Consider the following 22,501-nt stretch of genomic DNA (forward strand, 5'->3'; position numbering starts at 1 on the left):
CTTATTTTTTTATCCTTCTGGATAGATAGAGGGCTTTTTAACTACAAAATTATTTCATATATTCAGAGTTTAAATTTTATTTAGCTATACTTATTTTAGAGTTGAAACATTTTGAAAAAGATCCTCATTTTTAATTGTTTTTATGTCTTTATTATTTTATTTTGAGAGAGAGAGACAGAGTGTGAGTGGGGGAGGGGTGAGAGAGAGAGACACAGAATCTGAAGCAGGCTCCAGGCTCTGAGCTGTCAGCACAGAGCCTGATGCAGGGCTCAAACCCATGGACTATGAGATCATGACCTGAGCCAAAGTCAGATGCTTAACCGATTGAGCCACCCAGGCGACCCAAAGATCCTCATTTTTAATCTTCCATCATTTTGGCTCTTATCTGAAATGAACTTTCGTTGAACTCAACTGAATTCATCTCTCAATAAATATGAAATCAATCTGAAATGAAATTATGCTTGGCTCATTTTGTGTTCTTATATGTACATTGACCCAGTTCATGTATTTTCAGGATGTTTAAAGGCATGTTTTCCTATTAATCTGAATAGAAATTGATGAGATAGAAACGGAGATAGCCATGATGAACCTTCATTGAATTCTGTGGAATCCACTCAAATGTAATTTACTTTTCACATTACCTTATTTCATGTTTATAGAAACTCATATCATCTTTGTTGTGGGAGGGTGGTAGAGGTGATTCTTGAATGCTTGTTTTCTGCATTGCATTATGTCCTTACAACAGGGTAATACATTTGGGCCTTGATTAAAATAGGAGGGAAATTTGATTTAAAAATTACAATAAAATAAACAAGCCTAATAAAATCATGACCAATTCTACCCGTACAAAATGAAGTAAAATCCCAAAATGTGTACTCATGATAGACTACTAATTGTTGCTACTTCCTCTTTTAAATAATTTAATTGATTAGATACTGCTATCCTAATTATTTCTTGACCTCAGTTTTCCTAATAACCTTATTGTTTCCCTTATTGTGTGGGTGTAAACACAAAAATAAAGTAGGTCTGTTGCTCATGCCATTTTATGAGCCTTATAACTTAGAGAAATAATTTTTTATTTTATAATTGGTATTGTTAACCAACGTTTAGATTTTGTACTTTATTGATTTGTTTATAATCAAATAATGTACTTCTTGGATTCACAAATCACACTACTCATCAGATATAATTTCATTGCCAAAGAACAAAAGCTGATTATAGTAAGTTTACATTACCTGAGGTAGTGATTTTTAAACATTAGTATGCATGAGAATCACTTAAAGACAAAGATTGAAGTGCAGATATCTGTTAGCACCTCCAGATAATTTGATTCAAGATCTAGAGGGAAGCCCAGGAGTTGACTTTGGAAAAAACAACAACTCAAGACTCTCAAGTAATTATTTATGCATATGGTTCACACACTACAGTTTGAGAAACACTGACTCCACCTCAAAGTCTTTATAATGCTCAGATTTTGGGAATCGTATCACCTGTATGCGCCTCCTGAAGTTATTAATTTGAACGCGTGGTGGCAGTGCAGGCTAAGAGAGTGAATAAAAGCTCTGCAGATTCGGTGGACTCCATTTTATTCAGAGACCTCCCTCCCACCAAATACAGAACACATTTACAGCTAAAGCAAAGATAGAAGTATTGAGGAAGGCAGTCGTCACCAGACAAGTTATAAGACAAATTCGAAATTCAACAGCAACAGATTACGGAGGGTAGATGGTGGACCTGGTGACTGGGACTGGAAAAGGATTTTTTCCTCTGGAATCAGACATAACAGAGATGGCACAAACAGAAGTACATCGCAAGAAAAGGCAAGTGGCTATCCTCATTATATGGATGATTTTGTGGGAAGTGGGTTCAGAATCGATTCAATATTCTGTACTGGAGGAGACAGAAAGTGGCACGTTTGTGGCCAATTTGACAAAGGACCTGGGACTCAGGAGAGGAGAGCTGGCTGCGCGGAGTGCTCAGGTCGTTTTCAAGGGGAACAGACAGCATTTGCAGCTTGACCCACACACCTATGATTTGCTGCTAAATGAGAAACTAGACCGGGAAGAGCTGTGTGGCTCCACTGAGCCCTGTGTCCTACCTTTCCAAGTGTTACTGGAAAATCCCTTGCAGTTTTTTCAGGCTGCTTTAGGAGTTAGAGATATAAATGACCACGCCCCAGAGTTCCCAGCCAGAGAAATGCTACTAAAAATATCAGAAATTACTACACCAGGAAAGCTGTTTCCTTTGAAAATGGCACAGGATTTAGATGCTGGTAGCAACGGTCTTCAGAGCTACATAATCAGCTCCAATCCTCATTTTCACGTTCTCACTCGCAATCGCAGCGATGGCAGGAAGTTCCCGGAGCTGGTGCTGGACAAAGCCTTGGACCGTGAGGAGCAGCCCGAGCTTAGGCTTACCCTCACAGCGCTGGATGGTGGGTCTCCACCCCGTTCTGGAACCACCGAGATTCGGATTCTGGTCTTGGACATCAATGACAACGCCCCTGAGTTTGCTCAGGAGCAATATGAGGCGCAAATCCTTGAAAACAGTTCCCTGGGCTCTCTGATTATCACCGTCTCAGCGAGGGATTTAGATGCTGGATCCTTTGGCGAAGTATCTTACGCCCTATTTCAGGTAGATGACATTAATCAGCCCTTCGAAATAAACGCAATTACAGGAGAAATTCGACTGAGAAAGGCATTGGATTTTGAGGAATTTCAGTCTTATCATGTGGATATCGAGGCTACAGATGGCGGGGGACTATCAGGAAAATGCTCTTTAGTCATCAAGGTTCTGGACGTAAATGATAACACTCCTGAACTGACCATGTCCTCACTCTTCAGTCCTATCCCTGAAAACCTGCCAGACATCATAGTGGCAGTTTTCAGTGTATCAGATGCAGATTCTGAACAAAATCAACAGATTATTTGCTCTATAGATAACAGTCTCCCTTTTCTCCTAAAACCATCAGTAGAGAATTTCTACACCTTGGTAACTGAAGGAGAGCTGGATAGAGAGAGCCAAGCCGAGTACAACATCACCATCACCGTCACTGACTTAGGGACCCCCAGGCTGAAAACGCAGCACAACATCACCGTGACGGTCGCCGACGTCAACGACAACGCCCCCGCCTTCAGCCAAACCACCTACACCCTGCGGGTCCGCGAGAACAACAGCCCCGCCCTGCACATAGGCAGCGTCAGCGCCACAGACGCAGACTCGGGCGCCAACGCCCTCGTCACCTACTCGCTGCTGCCGCCCCAGGACCCGCAGCTGGCCCTGGCCTCCCTGGTGTCCATCAACGCGGACAACGGGCAGCTGTTCGCGCTCAGGTCCCTGGATTACGAGGCGCTGCAGGCGTTCGAGTTCGGCGTGCGCGCGGCCGACCGCGGCTCGCCCGCGCTCAGCAGCCAGGCGCGCGTGCGCGTGCTGGTGCTGGACGACAACGACAACTCGCCCTTCGTGCTGTACCCGCCGCAGAACGGCTCTGCGCCCTGCACCGAGCTGGTGCCCAGGGCGGCCGAGGCGGGCTACCTGGTGACCAAGGTGGTGGCGGTGGACGGCGACTCGGGCCAGAACGCCTGGCTGTCGTACCAGCTGCTCAGGGCCACGGAGCCCGGGCTGTTCGGCGTGTGGGCGCACAACGGCGAGGTGCGCACGGCCAGGCTGCTGAGCGAGCGCGACGCCGTCAAGCACAGGCTGGTGGTGCTGGTCAAGGACAATGGCGAGCCGCCGCGGTCGGCCAGCGTCACGCTGCACGTGCTGCTGGTGGACGGCTTCTCGCAGCCCTACCTGCCGCTCCCGGAGGTGGCGGCGGCCGAGGCGCAGGCCGACCCGCTCACCGTCTACTTGGTCATCGCCTTGGCGTCCGTGTCGTCGCTCTTCCTGTTCTCGGTGCTGGTGTTCGTGGCGGTGCGGCTGTGCAGGCGGAGCCGGGCGGCGTCTGCGGGTCGCTGCCCGGTGCCCGAGGGCCACTTTCCGGGCCACCTGGTGGACGTCAGCGGCACGGGGACGCTGTCCCAGAGCTACCAGTACGAGGTGTGTCTGCGGGGCGGCTCGGGGACCAGTGAGTTCAAGTTCTTGAAGCCAATTCTTCCCAACTTCCCTCCCCAGGGCATTGGAAAGGAAATGGAGGAAAGCCCCAAGGTTCGGGATAGTTTCCTATTCAGTTAAGTATACTATTAAGCCCTTTTGAAAATCTGTTTTAACCCAAAGTTACATGTTATTGATGGTCCGATTTTAATTATTTTATTACACTTCCTTAGATTGAGTAAAAAATCAGATACTGAGTATACACAGTATTTTCCCTATATTATGTTCAGTAGATCTTTGTTACTCTCACTCAACTATATTTGACAGCCTGAATAAAAAGTAAATTTTTATTTGAATAATTTAAACGTTTTGAAACTCAATCGTCTATTAATTTTACAAAAATTTTAATGCAGAGTCCTTAAGTAGGATTGTATATCTAACTATTAGTGAAAATGGTCATCACTATTGCTATGTAAGAAAATTTTAAAAATGTGAGTTTCAGGGCATCTGGTTGACTCAGTTCATAGAGTACTGGAGTCTTGACCTCAGTGGTGAGTTCAAGTTCCATGTTAGTCATAGAGCCTACTTTAAAAAAAGGAATAAAATGTGAATGTTTGATATTTAATCTGCCTGTCATTTGGGGTAACTGCTACAATGTGAATAACTAAAGATAAATACTAAAGATGGCTAAATGGGAGGATAACCAATCATTTATGAGTAATTTAATATACCATCATAGTCAATATATTTTTCTATGCAAATAAACTTTACAAAAGTGTCAATATATCAAACTCCAGTTTGTGAGCTTCATGTAAGCCTATGATAGTCTTTTTTAATAATACCAAGCCACTTATAACTGTATAATAAATATTTGATGAATGTTATTAAAATTCCAATAGTGAATTTAAAAATTTTAAAGGAATACAGAAAATGCTAATGAAGTACCTTTGTCAGTAAGTGAAATTACATATCATTGTTTTATTTTCCTTCTAAACAGAAGGAAACTGTTTCCCTCCATGCACTCTAAACTCTATTACAGAATATAAAATGTTGAGAGTATATTTCATCTCCTTGTCTTTGTCTAACAATCTGAAAGTTCAAATGTATTATTTAGTAAAATCCAGATTATATTGAAAAATAGCTTCCTCCTAGTTTCTCAAGCTTTTTTGTGTGTGATGCCTACCAAGACTTAAGTAAGCTCTTAGTGGCAGGTTATTAGGTAATGCTAGATTTTCTGTTCTAGTGCTGTGTAAGTATCATTTATCTTTTTTTTAAAGTAGGCTCCACACTGAGTGTGGAGTGCACCACCAGTGCAGGTCCTGAACTATGACCTTGAGATCAATACCTGAGCTGAGATCGAGTCAGTTGCTCAACTAGCTGAGCCACCCAGGTACCCCATCATTTATCTTTATTAACCATAAAATCATTTACTTTCACAGTTTATCCCACATTTGTGTTGTGTGATTTTATTTGTAGTATTTTAAGAAAAATTTCTCATTTCAACTTCTCATTAAAGCCAGGCAATTTATACTAAGTGACAGCTGAGTGAATATTTTATTCTTGTCCTTAATCAAAATGGAAGTAGCCTGAACTAAATTATATTTGGCTGTGATTTGTGTACAAATAAGTGAACTTTCATGGGTGATTACTAGTTGGTTCAATGAGTGTAGGGAACACATATTGTTTTGCATTCTTAGATATTTATCCCCTCCTCCTTGGGATAATATTCTTCTTTGGGAGAAATTACTTTTCCTGCTAGATCACTGCAAACACTTGGCTTTCGTTGGTGCTCTGGTATTTTTCAGTATACTCCTTTCCATAGTCCCAGAAGATATACACTGGGGTGGACCCCTGTCCAATGTTGACAGGTCAAAACCCTTCCCCAGAAAATATATCTTTGACTCCATTGACTTTTTTTTTTTTTTTTGCTTTCTACATGTTTATAGAAAAGACACATTTCCTCTTAGTCTTACTGGGCATTGCATGGAGTGAATTTATGAAGGGAAAAAAAAAATCCCCAAAGATTATGTAGTCCAGAGACTGACAAGAAATCAGATTTTAATTTTTTTCAGCAGTTACAAGCACATTGCAATTTGGGAGTAGAAAGTAAATTTTAAAATTTATAACTTATTTTAACAATACAACAAATTAGTATTTTTGTAATTGAACATAAGCACCCATGAGGAAGAACTTTTATGTTTAATTTGCCATTTTATCTCCTTCAAAGCTGGAAAAATGTTTGCATGGAGAAATATTGGTTAAACGAATAAATGCATTTGTCTTGAGCAGAGTTTTGTACTCTGCTTCAGTAAAGGTACTGAACTTGTACCTTGTACCTTTAAGAAAGATGAATATTGACATAGATATATGGTATTACTTTTGCTCTCACAAATATTGTTACCTACCTTTTACCTACAATGGGTGGAAGTGAGTTTATAACCCAAAAGGCTTTCTGTTTGTTTTAACTGCTGCATGGTGCTTTGATATGAAAAACAAAAAACAAAAAAACCCAAGAAACCTGAAGTTGTAAGGCAGGACGCATGGTGGCGCTGCAGGCTAAGAAAGTGAAAAACTATCTCTGCAGGCAGCATAATAGCTGAGCAGTTTCTAGCTGATCAAAAAGGAAGTGTTTTTACATCATTAGGGGAGAGTAGGTTACCAAAAGGCAGCTATTGCCATATCAGTCAGTGTTAAGAACGAACTCAAGATTATTGAACCAAGATAGCGGAGTTGGCTGCACAGAAATTATTTTTTGATTAAATACTACATCTTTTGGGCCCTGAGGAAGGATGGAAACACCGCTACCCATAGCGCCAGAGAAAAGGCAAGTGACCGCCATTATTATCCTATTAATACTATTAATGCTGTGGGAGGTAGGCGGTATGACCATTAAGTATTCGGTTCTAGAAGAGAGGGAAAGCGGCTCTTTTGTGGCCAACCTTGCAAAAGATTTGGGGCTTGGTTTAGGGGAGCTGGATGCCCGAGGTGCCCGGATTCTTTCGAAAGGAAATCAACAGTATTTACAGCTTGAGCAGAAGAGTGGGAATTTGCTTCTAAAAGAAAAATTGGACCGGGAAGAGTTGTGCAGTGACATAGATCCATGCATACTGCATTTCCAGGTGTTACTAAAAAACCCAGTGCACTTTATTCAAGGTGAACTACAGCTACGAGATGTAAATGACCATGCCCCAGAATTCCTGGAAAATGAAATCCTCCTGAAAATCTCGGAAAGCAGCCAGCCAGGGACTGCATTTCCTTTGAAAATAGCTCAAGATTTAGATGTGGGCAGTAACACAGTTCAGAACTACACTATTAGCACCAACTCCCATTTCCACCTTTTCACTCGAAATCACAGTGATGGCAGGAGATACCCTGAGCTGGTGCTGGACAAAGCGCTGGACCGTGAGGAGCAATCAGAGCTCAGGTTAATGCTCACGGCGCTGGATGGTGGGTCACCACCGAGGACTGGGACTTCTCAGGTTCTCATTGTAGTCCTGGACATAAATGATAATGCCCCTGAATTTGCTCAGCTGCTCTATGAGGTTCAGGTTCCAGAGAACAGCCCTGTAGGTTCCCTAGTCATCACCGTGTCTGCTACAGATTTAGATACTGGGACCTATGGAGAGCTCTCCTACTCATTTTTCCAATCCTCAAATCAAGTAATTCAGGCCTTTGAAGTAAACACAGTCACAGGGGAAATTCGATTAAAAAAACCGTTGGATTTTGAGGAAATGCGATCTTATCGTATGGAAATTGAGGCCTCAGATGGCGGGGGTCTTTCGGGAAAATGCACTATAGCCATAGAAGTGATGGATGTAAACGACAACACCCCCGAACTGACAATGTCAGTACTCATCAATGATATCCCAGAAAACACCCCTGATACCGTGGTCGCGGTTTTCGGAATTTCGGATCCAGACTCCGGAGAAAATGGCAAAATGATGTGTTCCATCCAAGACCATCTTCCCTTCCTTCTGAAACTAACTGTAGAAAATTTCTACACCTTGGTAACTGAAGGAGAGTTGGATAGAGAGAGCCAGGCCGAGTACAACATCACCATCACCGTCACTGACTTGGGGACCCCCAGGCTGAAAACGCAGCANCCTCAAGCCCATTTTTCCCAACTTGGTGGGTGAAGCAGCTAGTAGGGACACCGAGGAAAACTCTAATTTTAGAAATCCTTTTGGGTTCACCTAGGCATCTCACCTTAAGAGGAGATAAATGATAGTACTAACTAATGTATTATTCGTTTGCATCCTGTTCATTCACATAAGGAGCTGCGTATCCACACAATAATTATTTTCGTATTTGTAGGTATTTCACCCTATTGAAGTATTTTACATTATGCATCTCTCGGTTTTTGCTGTTGTTGTTTTTAGGCAGTTCATATTTTGCATGTTCAGACAATAGCGGAGAAATGGTGTATCTTTTTTGGGGGGATAAGATTTTTGGAGATTAGAAATGTTTTCAGGTTCCTGATGTTTGAGCTTGTTCACTAATATCTTGTTATGGTTAAGAGAATTGTGTTTTCTGATTATCATTAGCATAGTGTATTGTAAATGATGACTTAAAATTTTAAAAAATACTTTTCATTTATACAAAAATTTTTATCACATTGGAAATTGTTATATTTCTGTAGTGTTTTGTCTTTCTTCAAAGGAACTAATATTTGGAAGTTTTCTAGGTTGAGTATTTTCTTTCAAAACTACTATCTTTGGACTATACCATCTGACACAATTTTAAAGAATTCAATCCCTGTTAAATAGAAAAAATGTTGGTAGACTTACGATTACTTTTTCAAAATAAATGATTTGGGTATGTAAATAAGGATTCTCTTTCTTTTAAAATAAGATAAAGTCACCTGATTCAAACATTCCATATGAACAGGAAACAAAAAAAATTTTTTTCTTTCCGATTTTTATTTAAATTCTGATTAGTTAACATATAGTGTAATATTGGTTTCAAGAGTAGAATTCAATGATTCATCACTTACACACAAGAACCAGTGCTCATCAGGGGCGCCTGGGTGGCCTACTCGGTTAAGCGTCCAACTTTCGCTTAGTTCATGATCTCCCGGTTCATGGGTTCGAGCCCCGCGTCGGGCTCTGTGCTGACTGCCAGCTCAGAGCCTGGAGCCTGTTTCAGTCTGTGACTCCCTCTCTCTCTGACCCTCCCCTGCTCACGCTGTCTCTCTCTCTCTCTCTCCTAGAAAAAAAAAAAAAAAAAGAACCAGTGCTCATCATAGATTAATAATTAAAACTATTATGTTTTACCTGAATATAATAAAACAAAATTATATAAAACTATAGATTTTGCTTAAGCTTAGATAATCTCCTTGAGGTTAAAATACGAGAGTATGATGCATATTAAGATATTAGCATCACTTAACTGCCTGCTAAAAAATGAGGCATCCTCTTATACATTCTCCCTCTTCTCACCTTAGTTTATACTTTTTGATATATATGGTAACTTATCAATGTTTATAGTGTTTACAATTTATTTTTAAAGGATAGTCCCATGATTGTTTAGACATTTTATGTTTTCAAAGTCAATGTACACTTTCACTCTTTTCCATGCAAATGTTCAAGCATGTTTATTTATTTACATATGGTAAGCATAGTTGGTTTTTAAACCCGTCTGATATTTCTGAACGCTGAAGTTTGTATGGGCCTATTTCTGCTGTATTGTTACTGATTTTTCTCATTGGTTTTTATCTTTGTTCCTTTGTGTGACTCGTATGCTTGATTGTCCTTTAAAATTTATTTTTAGGATGTCCTCAAAGCCTGGGTTGCATGTTTCACTCTTCAAAATATATTTTCCCTGGGTTCAGCTAGGATTCTTAAATCACTATCAGTAGGGAACCACTGCAAGCCAAGTTTATGGCTTGATATTTCTCACAACTCGACATATGCATATTGAAAATATAAACACACATGAGGTCCAATCTGTAGCTATAATTTCCCAGGCATCTTTTCTTTTTCTTCTGCTCTACTTAACATCACGAGGGCTTCCATATGGTTCCTTGGAGTTGGGATGAGGGAGCATCTTTAGATATATTAATGTTTACATTGTATAAATATGTATATACAGTGGATGTTGCCCTGTGGGGGTCCCTTAAAATGGGGGAAGATCTTTGTAGAATATATTGCAAATTTGGTTGGCCCTGAGTCTTGATTTATATTTATTTAATCTCCTGAATAGCTTCAAATCATAGCCCAAGAGCAAATATTTTTAAATGGCCTGAGGGAATAATGAGTTTTGTTGTTCTGACAAATGGTTTACTCCTCCATTACAAGCTTCCATCAAAAATTGGGCTTTTCTTCCATTATGTTTTCTACTATGTTTTTAGCTCTTTTTGTTTTTTTTTTAAGAGAGAGAATCTTAAGCAGGCCCCACACTTAGTGTGGAGCTAGAGGTAGGGCTTGATCCTGGGATCATAACCTGAGCTGAAATCAAGAGTGGCTTGCTCAGCCGCTCAACTGACTGAGCCACCCAGGTGCCCCTAGCTCTTCAATATTTTTAATGTAGGTTTTTTTAAAAAAAGTCTTGTCCATTATTTTTTATTGTTTTCCATGAGAGGTCATCTAAATTATCTATACCTTCAATTTCAGAAGTGAGGAGTTTGCCTAATGTTGTTTCAATTTGCACATTCAGTTTTGCCATCATTCCAATGATATATGAGACTATTTTTTCTTTGACTCCAATGTTTCATTCATTGGGTGCTCTGCCCAAGCAAATGATCTCCTTTCCCCACTAAACTTTAATCTCATGGAGAGAGTTCTTTTTCTATTACATTTAGGAAAATACATACTGAAGTAAATATAGATGAATGAGAGTTGAATAAATTAATGAATTAGTGGGTTATTTTATCATCTGGCTTTATAAACTGATAAACTACAACAAAAAATTTTACTTATTTTTTATAAAATGCTTAGGTACTATTTATACTACTGGACATTTGCTTTGTTTACCTAACAATTTATCATTTACAGATGCCTGGGTGGCTCAGTTAGTTGAGTGTTCGACTCTTGATTTCAGCTCAGGTAATGATCTTACAGCCCATGAGTTCGAGCCCTGGATCAGGCTGTATGCTGACAGTATAAAGTCTGCTAAGGATTCTCTCTCTCTCCCTCTGTTTGCCCCTCCCTCACTCACGCGTGCACACTTTCTCTCCTTCTCTCAAAATAAATAAATAATAAAACTTAAAAAAGGACAATTTATCATTTAGAATGTGTGAGCCAACTATCATCTTTTAAAATGTATGATATGATGTTGAGCATTTTCCATATTTATTCACAAGCAATGAAATGTTTATGCTAATTTTATTGTGTTACACATAAGGGAAGAAAGAAAGTGTCTATGATTCATTTCATACTGCATATATATGCAATTAATTATATGTACACATTAAATTATTACACATTTTTACCCTTAGTTTCTCAGATATGCACTGTAATTTTTTATTCTGCCCTATTTTTGAACTAAGAGGTGTTAACTTAAGGGATTGGTGCTTTAACTGCTTAATGATTTTATACTTTACTTCTTTTCTTTTACAAACTCTGGCAAGCTCCTATTCCTTATAATTTGAGCGAAGGTATGCAGTTTTGACTTTGACTTCGGGTGACTTTGGCTGAATTATTCAGAATTCAGGACAATTAAAAATAGAAACCACTCTATATCTAACCAAAAAAAAGGTATTTGCTAGAAATAATTAGATACTTACAAAATCAGAAGAACTGGACAAGCAAAAGTGAGAGAGCCTGCAATTAACTCCTGGTTTTGAAGGCACACTACTACTGTTGTAGTACAGAAATCGGGAAGCCATTGTTACTGCTACTACCAAAAGTGTTGCTTCTACAATTTCTTCTCCCACCATTACCTCTAGAACTGGTGACAACACATGGGAACCTAGTGTCTTGCTGCCACAATGGCCTCTAATTCCTTCTGAAACTGATGGCTAGACACAGAAATACTGACTTCGCTGCAAGCACTCACATCTCTCTGACCTTGCTGATCAATGGCAATGACAGTAGGTAGATGACCTTTGCCTGTCTTTGTGGGCTCATCTGAAGGCATCTCATGGTAAAACCTAATTTTCACCTAGAATAATAACTCAGAGTCCTTAAAATGAAGTTTTAAGATTTCTGGACCCCGAATTTTTAAAAAGTCATAAAAGGAAGTACGAATGGATGGCAGTTGCCAATAGCACCCTGAGGAGCATCATTAGTTCAAAGAGAATCTTGTCTCAGCAACTGAGTTCATTTATTGCTTTGGGGCTAAGTTTTTAGTGGAACAAAAATTATTTTGGCTACAAGTCACACCACTAATATGTAGAAATGCAATCATATGCTCCTCTAATAACCAACCCTAACAGGTAATTTAGTTGACCCTATCTGCTCCTAGTGAGCAGTGGGAACTATAGGTGTGGTCTGAGTGGGTATGACACAGACTATTCATTTCACCCAAATATCTGTTATCCTCTTATTTATTACTAATAGACCTCTCATTTTTTAGTTGCTCATGTGGATATGTGGGCTATAAATTATATTTCCCAACTCCTGTTGTGATTGGGAGTGGTCTTGTAACAAAGTTATGGCCATTGAGAAATCACTACAAGTGCCATGGAATATTTCATGGAGGTAGTCTTTAAAAAGGAAGACAAAGCCTTCCTTTTCTCCTACTTATTGGTCTGAATGGAGATATAATGGGTAGTATTAGACAGCTATCTTGAACTGTAAAGTAAAGGCCATGATTTGGAGGTGACAAAACAACACATGGAAAGTGACTATCCCAGATAGCACAGTATGCATTTCAAGCCGCTAGCCTTTTATGAGAGAAAATAAAGTTATATTTTGGAGAAGCTATTGTTGTTATGGTTTCTTCTGTAATATCAGGTTGAAATTATAGAGAACATATTTGTATATAGAAATCATGTAGAACATAATTCTTGCTGATATAGTAAGCTTCTTAACAAAGATATTTAAGATAAGAACCAAAGAAGGAACAGAAAAAGTTATGAGGCTTACATGCATGTCTTACAAAGCAAACAACTCAAGATTTAAGAAAAATTATTTTTAAAAATAAAAATGAAATTAATTATAAGAATAAAAGTAAATTAATAAGTAGAATAATAATAATGGGAGATTTCACCAATAAACATGTCTATTTCTTTGAAAAATTCAAGAGTATTTTGAGTTAAATTGGTGGATTGGACATGTACCTTTAATTTAGCTTCCTCTAAATATGCACTGACATGAAAGTGAAGAGATATTTTCAAAAACATAAACTTACAAGAATGGAAAGAAGAAGACAACAGGAGAAAAATCTTAGAGTTGGAAAGTAGATGAATGATTTAGTAGAATGACAAACCAACTACCAAATCCTAAAGAGTGAAAAGCTGAGAACCAATCCTGTTTAGGCTGCAGGATTTTCAGAAGAATCAAAGCTGTCAGCCCTAGATACTATGGAAAAGATCATAGGGTGCCAAATATGGAGGGTCACATTAAAATTGCCTGAAAAGTGGTTAAACCTCCAGCAGATAACTTTTCCCCACTGTAGTCAATGAGCAACTTCTTTTTCTGATCATAGCATAATTTTAGATTAATTAATTCTAATTCATCAACCGCAAAAAGGAGAATCATATTAGAGATTCCCCTGGCAAAGCTGAGAGCAGGGGTAATATGGGCAGTGGAAATAAATGACCATCTAAACACTGTATGCTGAAGGATTGTTAAAATGCTATGATAGTCATTGGAACCAATTGCAGATGTTTCAATTCTCAGACACATGTCAGAATTTTAATTATATTTCTTCTTTAAATTATGTGTGGCAAATAAAATGTAATTTCCTTTGGCCAGTAAAATGTGAGAATAAATGATATATATTATTTCTGGGCTAAGGCTTTCAGAGACAGCACATGATTTAACACATTTACTTTCTCCAATATAGTGATCCTGAAAGCATAGGTAGAGATGGAGTCTTCAGAAGCCTGGATCCCTGGCTGAGCACCATGAGGGCTCTGTGCTGAACTGTATAGGATATACAGTGTGAGAAAGGAATCAACCCTCATTGTGTTAAACCTTTGAGATTTGGAGGAGGTGTTTGATATTGAAGCATTACCTAGCATATCCCGAGTGAAGCAGATCTCCCCTTTACTTCCTCCATCAGTCCTTTACTTTTTGGGGTAGGAGATTTTATACAGTTGAAAAATCTAACCAGTCCAAGTGGCAAAGACCTATTCTGACTGACACTGTGCTGACCCAACTACAAGTGCTTCCAGTTCACCTCAAAATGGACAAGCCCTGCCAACATGCTTAGAGCTATTACTGAGCTCTTTAGCCTACCAAACTAAGTTAAGAACAGACACCTGAATGAGACACCTGAAGAAAGTTTCCAAAAAGAAAAACCTAAACAAAAACCAAGCAAAGAGGAAAAAATGTAAATTGGACAAAAAAAGTTTACAGAGGAAAAAAACTTGAAAAAAAACCCCCCTATAATTAATACAGTCAGATGAGAAAAGAAATTATTGCATCTATGAAATAAGTACAAAAAGAGGGCTCTCTTGAAAAATTCCTTAAAAAAACAAAATATGAACATAATGAAGAAATGAAAATCTCAGTAGAAGAGCTTGAAGGCAAGGTTAAGAAAGTATGTCAGGAAATATTGCAAAAGTGTTTTGAAATGGTAAACAGGAAAGAAAAACTAAGGAAATTATGGATCATATCAGAGGTCCAACATATGATTTGTAATAATTGAGAAAGAGACAAGGAGAGGCTTGAGAGAGAGAGAGAGACTGAGAGAAACAAAAAACATTATCCATGAAATAATTCAAGAAAATTTCTAAAAGCTTTCCTAGTAGAAAGGGCTTACCAATTGTCAGTGGATGAACATAAACCCAAACCAAGAAACATTAGTGTCTAATTTGAAAACTGTACAGTGATGAAATACTACAAGAAGTAAAAATACAGGTCATATAGAAACTATAAAATAAGATTTGCTTTAGACTCCCTGGCAAACACATTGATTTAGGGAGCTCACCAACAAAATATTTTAAAATTCTGAAGAAAAATATTTCCAACCTCAAACTCTATCATTAAATTTCCAATCAAGTTTGAGGGCAGACTAAAGATATTGTAATACACTGAAGGTCACAACAAAATTTAAATCTCATACACTCTTCTCTGGAGACTACTGGAAGGTATCCATTAAAATGATAGAGTAATTCAACAGAGGAAGTCAGAAGAAAAAAGAATATTGAAAAAAGAAGTGAGGGGCGCCTGGGTGGCTTAGTCGGTTGGGCGGCCGACTTTCGCTTAGGTCATGATCTCGCGGTTCGTGAGTTCGGGCCCCGCGCTCGGAGCCTGGAGCCTATTTCAGAGTCTGTGTCCCCCTCTCTCTCTGACCCTCCCCTGCTCGCTCTGTCTCTCTCTCTCTCCTAGAAATAAATAAAAATATTAAAAAAAAAAAGAAGTGAAATGAATCTCCAAATGATGTTCAAGGATAATTCCAGGATGATAACTGTCTCACGAGCAAACTAGTCCAGTTTGGAGCTACCTCAAGAGACAGACATTTTGGAGGATATCATCAGGAAGTCCCCTGACATCTTTTCAATCAGATGAAACTATTATATGATGGATCTATTAAAGCCATAGGGTAAAGGAAAAAAAAAAGAGGAAAAAAGAAAATACTAAAATAGGAAATCCAACCAGAATAAAAGACAAAGAGAACACCGGAATGACAGCAAAGGAAAGTTCCAGGATGATAGCAATGCAGCAGATGTAGAGAACACTCAATTTAAAGAAAATTGGTATCTCAGGAGATATGGAAATGACCATGTGGAAAATTGTACTGCGAGGAAATTAGAAGTACAGGAAGAACACATGATAAACATAAAGAAATTCAAGTAAATAAAAAAGCAAGCAATTATTAACTTCAAGAAAAAAGTGAAAAAGAAAGTATAATTAGTACACTACAATGTTCCAAATAGTACTGCAACTAAAGGAAGGCATGAAAGGGCCTTGAAAGTGCACAAGAGCTAAACCTAATTCAATATAATGAGTTGATTGATAATGTCTAAAATTAATTTAAAAATACAGAATACAGAATAAGGCAGAGAACATAACTAACGGAGTTTAAAATGACTGCCTATTGAGAAGGGAGCTAGGAACATAAGGAAACAAAAGGCAGAAAATGATTTTATTCTAAACCACCTGTACTATTTGATTTTGAACCAAGGTCATATATTATTTTGAAAAAGCAACGCATTTTACAAGATCAGCAAAATAGAGATCTTACAAGTCTCCCCAAGAATAAAAAGGAGATAAAACACTAAACACAACTAATAAGAATAGGGATATAACTAAAGATAAAAAACAATGAATTTTGCAAATTCAGATAAAATGAATCGTTTTTAAAATTAAATACAAATTACTTTAAAAGTAAACAAAACCTGGACAGATCAATAACCGAAAGTAAAATAGATAGTCATAGATTAACCACCAACAAAGTCACCAAACCAAGTCCATTTAAAAACTGGAGAAAGTTTTAACATTTACTCCTGGCGGGAAGCCAGAGTTGGATTTCATGTTCCTAGATTAAGGAAAACAACAAATTTATTTTTCTACGAATTCAGACTATCAGAGTGAAAAAACCATGTAAGCACTTACTAATATTACTGTGACTATTTAAGGAAAAAGGCAATAAAACCGCAAAGACACTTGGGGATATAAAACTATTCCTGTTGCAGTTCCTTTAATCCGCCATCTTTTTGTTCTATTCATGAAAGTGGGAATAACATCCACAAAACGCAAGGTGGCGCTGCAGGCTAAAAAGAGTGGGAAATACTCACACAAAGGATGTAACAGATTCCGGTGTTTAGAAGAAAGCTGGCCAGGCAAGAAAAGCAGAAGAAAGGAAACCGTGGTGTTAGAGTAGGGTAAAGTGGGACCCCCTCCCCACAAACATATCCGGCTCATTTCTAAGGATTCGGTTTCTGCCATTTCTGAGAACTGCTTGAGGCTGAGTGAACGTGGTTTTCAAAGATTGTTTAAACGAAGAATGGAGGCCAGAGTGGTGCTTGCAGTGCAGAAAAGGCAAGTGTTTTTTCTTTGCGTATTTCTGGGAGTGTCTTGGGCTGGCACAGAACCGCTTCGGTATTTTGTGGCGGAGGAAACGGAGAGAGGGACCTTTCTGGCCAACCTAGCAAATGATCTGGGGTTGGGGGTGGGGGAACTGTCAGCTCGGGGATCTAGAATCATTTCAGATGAGAACATACGATTTTTACTATTCAATCCGATTACTGGTGATTTACTTCTAAATGAGAAATTAGACCGTGAGGAACTGTGCGGGCCCAGAGAGCCCTGTGTGCTACCTTTCCAGTTGTTACTTGAAAAACCTTTTCAGATTTTCCGTGCTGAACTATGGGTCAGAGACATCAACGATCATTCTCCAGTATTTCTAGATAGAGAGATTACCTTGAAAATATTAGAAAGTGCCACTCCAGGGGCAACATTTCTCCTAGAAAGTGCACAGGATTCAGATGTTGGAATCAACAACCTGAGAAACTACACCATCAGCTCCAATGCCTATTTCCATATTAATGTCCGTGATAGTGCGGAGGGAAATGTTTATCCTGAACTGGTCCTGAATGGTGTGCTGGATCGTGAAGAGGTTCCTGAGCTCAGCTTAACCCTCACAGCCCTGGATGGAGGGTCTCCGCCCAGATTCGGGACTGCCCTCATACGCATCCTGGTTTTGGACATAAATGACAACATCCCTGAATTTGTGCAGTCAATCTACAAGGTGCAGGTGCCTGAAAACAGCCCTGTTGGCTCCTTGGTTGTCACTGTGTCAGCTAGAGATTTAGATACCGGAACTAATGGAGAAATAGTCTATGCATTTTTTTACGCCACTGAAGAAATTCTCAGAACATTTCGAATCAATTCAACATCTGGCAAGCTTCATCTTAAAGCTGAATTGAACTACGAGGCAGTACAAACTTACACATTAACTATTCAAGCCAAAGATGGTGGAGGGCTTTCTGGAAAATGTACTGTGGTGGTGCATGTAACAGATATAAATGATAATCCACCGGAACTGCTCATGTCATCACTTACTAGCCCAATTGCAGAAAACTCACCCGAGACAGTAGTAGCTGTTTTTAGGATTAGAGACAAAGATTCTGGGAACAATGCAAAGATGCTGTGCTCCATCCAAGACCATCTCCCCTTCGCCTTGAAGCCATCAGTAGAGAATTTCTATACGCTGGTAACGGAGAGCCCCCTCGACAGAGAAAGCCAGGCGGAGTACAACATCACCATCACCGTCACTGACTTGGGGACCCCCAGACTGAAAACGCAGCACAACATCACCGTGACGGTCTCCGACGTCAACGACAACGTCCCCGCCTTCAGCCAAACCACCTACACCCTGCGGGTCCGCGAGAACAACAGCCCCGCCCTGCACATAGGCAGCGTCAGCGCCACAGACGCAGACTCGGGCGCCAACGCCCTCGTCACCTACTCGCTGCTGCCGCCCCAGGACCCGCAGCTGGCCCTGGCCTCCCTGGTGTCCATCAACGCGGACAACGGGCAGCTGTTCGCGCTCAGGTCCCTGGATTACGAGGCGCTGCAGGCGTTCGAGTTCGGCGTGCGCGCGGCCGACCGCGGCTCGCCCGCGCTCAGCAGCCAGGCGCGCGTGCGCGTGCTGGTGCTGGACGACAACGACAACTCGCCCTTCGTGCTGTACCCGCCGCAGAACGGCTCTGCGCCCTGCACCGAGCTGGTGCCCAGGGCGGCCGAGGCGGGCTACCTGGTGACCAAGGTGGTGGCGGTGGACGGCGACTCGGGCCAGAACGCCTGGCTGTCGTACCAGCTGCTCAGGGCCACGGAGCCCGGGCTGTTCGGCGTGTGGGCGCACAACGGCGAGGTGCGCACGGCCAGGCTGCTGAGCGAGCGCGACGCCGTCAAGCACAGGCTGGTGGTGCTGGTCAAGGACAATGGCGAGCCGCCGCGGTCGGCCAGCGTCACGCTGCACGTGCTGCTGGTGGACGGCTTCTCGCAGCCCTACCTGCCGCTCCCGGAGGTGGCGGCGGCCGAGGCGCAGGCCGACCCGCTCACCGTCTACTTGGTCATCGCCTTGGCGTCCGTGTCGTCGCTCTTCCTGTTCTCGGTGCTGGTGTTCGTGGCGGTGCGGCTGTGCAGGCGGAGCCGGGCGGCGTCTGCGGGTCGCTGCCCGGTGCCCGAGGGCCACTTTCCGGGCCACCTGGTGGACGTCAGCGGCACGGGGACGCTGTCCCAGAGCTACCAGTACGAGGTGTGTCTGCGGGGCGGCTCGGGGACCAGTGAGTTCAAGTTTCTCAAGCCCATTATCCCTAATCTGCAGTTTCAGAGTACAAGAACGGAAGCGGAAGAATATCCCTCATTTCAGAAAGACTTGGGTTTCTGACAAGGGATGGAAAATAAATGCCCATGCTGTGTCTGTAAATATAGTTTTATTACGAAATTCGTCCTGAATTTGTAGAGGAGTGCTTTAATATTATTTAATATATTTTTAAGGTCCTAGGGTAAATTTCTTTATAGAGAAAGGTATCCAGCTTTAGCTGTAGGAAACTTCCACAAAGCATGTAATGTCTATGTATCATATTTTATCTCAAACAAATTATGCATTGTTTGCAACCTATTACATGATTAATCTAAGATGTTTTAAGTTGGTTTTGTCTTTAAAGTTTTGCTACTCTTATTTTCTGAGTTGAAGTGTTGGGCTATATACCTACTCTTAGTTTTAGAAGTATAGATTGTATCTTTTAAAGCTTTAAAGAATGCCTACTGTGCATCATACACTATTTTAACATTTTTAGTATTAGAAGTAAACCTATGGGGTGTTTTAGAAATGAGCAAATTGATATTTATAGAGGTCCAGTGAGTTCACTAGGGTCAGCAACTAATAGATGATAGAGCTGAGCATCTCTCCTAGATCTGACTCTGGGACCTTGCTATGATGCTATACTGCTTTCTGTCATATCACCTGGCAAGTTTCTTCCTAATTAAGGAGAAGAAATCATCTCAGGTTAGTATTCCTGTTAAGTCTTTTCTATGTTTGGAAAGAATAATGTGTGTAGTGGTCTGTTGTTATATGTTCTTAAATACCAACAATCCAGTTTTTCTGGATCACTTATTCAACTGTTATTATTAGAGCTGTGATCTGACCAAAGCTTAAAGAGAAAAGTATTGAAAGATCCATCTGTGCTTTATCCTTGTTATCTGAACATATGACCTTCATTTCACAGAAAAGTTAATGGCCCTGAATAAAAATAATACATTATTTTGATTGCTGCATTAGTTTAGTTTTCCTCACATTGCACTTTTCTACAGTGGTCCCTACCAACTTTTAAAACACATTTTCCTTCCTTAATTTTGAGGTTAATTTTTATTTTATTTTTTATTTTATTTTATTTTTTTATTTTTTAAAAAATTTTTTTTAAATGTTTTATTTATTTCTAGGAGAGAGACAGCATGAGTAGGGGAGGGTCAGAGAGAGAGGGACTCACAGACTCTGAAACAGGCTCCAGCCTCTGAGCTGGCAGTCAGCACAGAGCCCGACGCGGGGCTCGAACCCATGAACCGTGAGATCATGACCTAAGCGAAAGTCGGACGCTTAACCAACTAAGCCACCCAGGCGCCCCTTGAGGTTAATTTTTAAAACTTTCCTATTCAGTATATTGCTGTGCTGAATCAGGAAAGCGTAAGAAAAAGAATAGTTTTAAATATGTCATATTAGAGAAACAAATTATCATTAAATTGCTTAGAGATTCTTGAGAGTTAAGGAGAAACTGTTATAATAACCTGTCACTGCCTTTTCTTTAACAATTATCCAGATAATTTCTACATAGCAGTATTCTGAATGTATTATATGCTAAGTGCTAGTAACTCTTAAAATAGTACTGTTACTATGAATTACTATTGGGATATAGTCTAAGGGCAAAAGAAAAACTCCTCACAGCAGTAAATCTTAAGTTGTTTGTATAATGTCAGGGTAAAATTATCCATTTTCCAACAAATCAATGAAATGGAAAAAAGGAGGGAATCTTACACAATGAAAGAAATTAAGACACATACCAAGCAAGTGTAATGTTTGGTGAGTCTTGATTCAAACAACCATAACAACTTTGAAAGAATTGGAGAAATTTGAATCTACATGGATATTGAATGATGCTAATATAACTTCTTAGGTTTGGGAATGGCATTGTAGTTGGGTTTTTTTTAAGTCATTAAAAGTTGGAGATGTATAATGAAGTATTTATGGGTAAAAACTTAGTTTCAGATGGGAAAATGATGCGTAGATAGAGTGAGCAATTTTGACAAAATGCTGAGAATTGTTGAAGCTAGTTTTGAGTACCTGGAGATTCATCATACTGTTCTTTATGGGGTTTGAAAATTTTCATAATAAAAAGGTTTTTTACAATTGACACTGTAAGAAGGGAAGTTAACAAAATTAGGACCTCTGTCTGAGATACAGAATCACCACTGCAGTTATAGATTATACCTCTCTTAGACAAACTCTCCAGCTTTTCCTTGTTTCATCATTTGACATGATAATTTCTGAGTAATCCTGCTCATGATTTCTTCTACCACATGAATCTTGGGTGTTTTTCAAGTCATGGCAATGGACTCATAATAACTCTGCTACCCGATGGCATCAAATTACATGCTCGGGGTGTGTGTGTCAGGTTAATCTCTCCATCTCAGTATCTTCATCTGTAAAGTGAGGAAAATCAAGGCAGCCCTGTGAGGTATATACTATTACTATCTCCACCCTATAGGTGAGGAAACTGAGACAGGTTAAATAACTTGTCCAAGGTTCATAACTAGCAATTTCCATAGTTCTTGGCAATAAAAATATATTAACTCTGAAAGCTTTCTATTTGACTCTAATTGTACACTTTATTTTTTTAGTGTTTATTTCTTTTTGAGAGAGAGTGCAAACAAGCAGGGTAGGAGCAGAGAGATGGGGGCAGAGCATGTGAAGCAGGCTCTGCCATGACAGCAGTGAGCTGAATGAGGGGCTCTAACTCACAAACTGCAAGATCATGACTTGAGCTGAAGTCAGATGCCTAACCAACTGAGCCACTCAGGTGCCCCTCCAGTTGTATATTTTAATTGCTTATGTTTTCTTCTTAGCCAGGCTGTTACATAAATATTTTCTGTTTGCTCCAAATTCACATAGCATTACTGAAAGTAGAAAGTTCCTACTAGTGTTATTTCTTTTTTTTGGCTTTCAGACAATTGTCTGTACCGTAAAGTCCAGGGATAGTAAAGGCAAGGTTCAGTATAGTACATACAGGCAAGCTTTGGGAATACTGCAACCATTTTTATTACAGAAAATGTAAGATCCTAGGAGGATGCCTGGTGGCGCTGCAGGATAAGAAGGGACAAACTAACACCACAGCTGCGGCTCCATTAACCAGGAAAAC

The 22,501-nt window shown here is 40.0% G+C and overlaps 3 protein-coding genes across 3 annotated transcripts; all 3 read left to right on the forward strand.

The window, feature by feature from the left end:
* The first annotated feature begins 1,671 nt into the window (after positions 1-1,671).
* LOC144235270 (protocadherin beta-6-like) lies at positions 1,672-4,209 on the forward strand. Its single transcript, XM_077768793.1, has one exon. It carries the CDS (start codon positions 1,726-1,728, stop codon positions 4,171-4,173), a length of 2,448 nt encoding a protein of 815 aa, XP_077624919.1. The 5' UTR covers positions 1,672-1,725; the 3' UTR covers positions 4,174-4,209.
* A 2,612-nt stretch (positions 4,210-6,821) lies between these two features.
* On the forward strand, positions 6,822-11,917 carry LOC144235346 (protocadherin beta-17-like). The gene is made up of 2 exons (XM_077768899.1): positions 6,822-8,131; positions 11,818-11,917. The coding sequence occupies exons 1-2, from the start codon at positions 6,822-6,824 to the stop codon at positions 11,915-11,917; spliced, it is 1,410 nt and encodes a 469-aa protein (XP_077625025.1).
* A 5,171-nt stretch (positions 11,918-17,088) lies between these two features.
* On the forward strand, positions 17,089-19,529 carry LOC144235396 (protocadherin beta-7-like). The gene has a single exon (XM_077768952.1). It carries the CDS (start codon positions 17,089-17,091, stop codon positions 19,474-19,476), a length of 2,388 nt encoding a protein of 795 aa, XP_077625078.1. The 3' UTR covers positions 19,477-19,529.
* The last annotated feature ends 2,972 nt before the right edge of the window (positions 19,530-22,501 follow it).

This window comes from Crocuta crocuta, unplaced genomic scaffold (assembly GCF_008692635.1).
Source record: "Crocuta crocuta isolate KB4526 unplaced genomic scaffold, BGI_CrCroc_1.0 scaffold64, whole genome shotgun sequence".
In the NCBI taxonomy this organism is placed as follows: domain Eukaryota; kingdom Metazoa; phylum Chordata; class Mammalia; order Carnivora; family Hyaenidae; genus Crocuta; species Crocuta crocuta.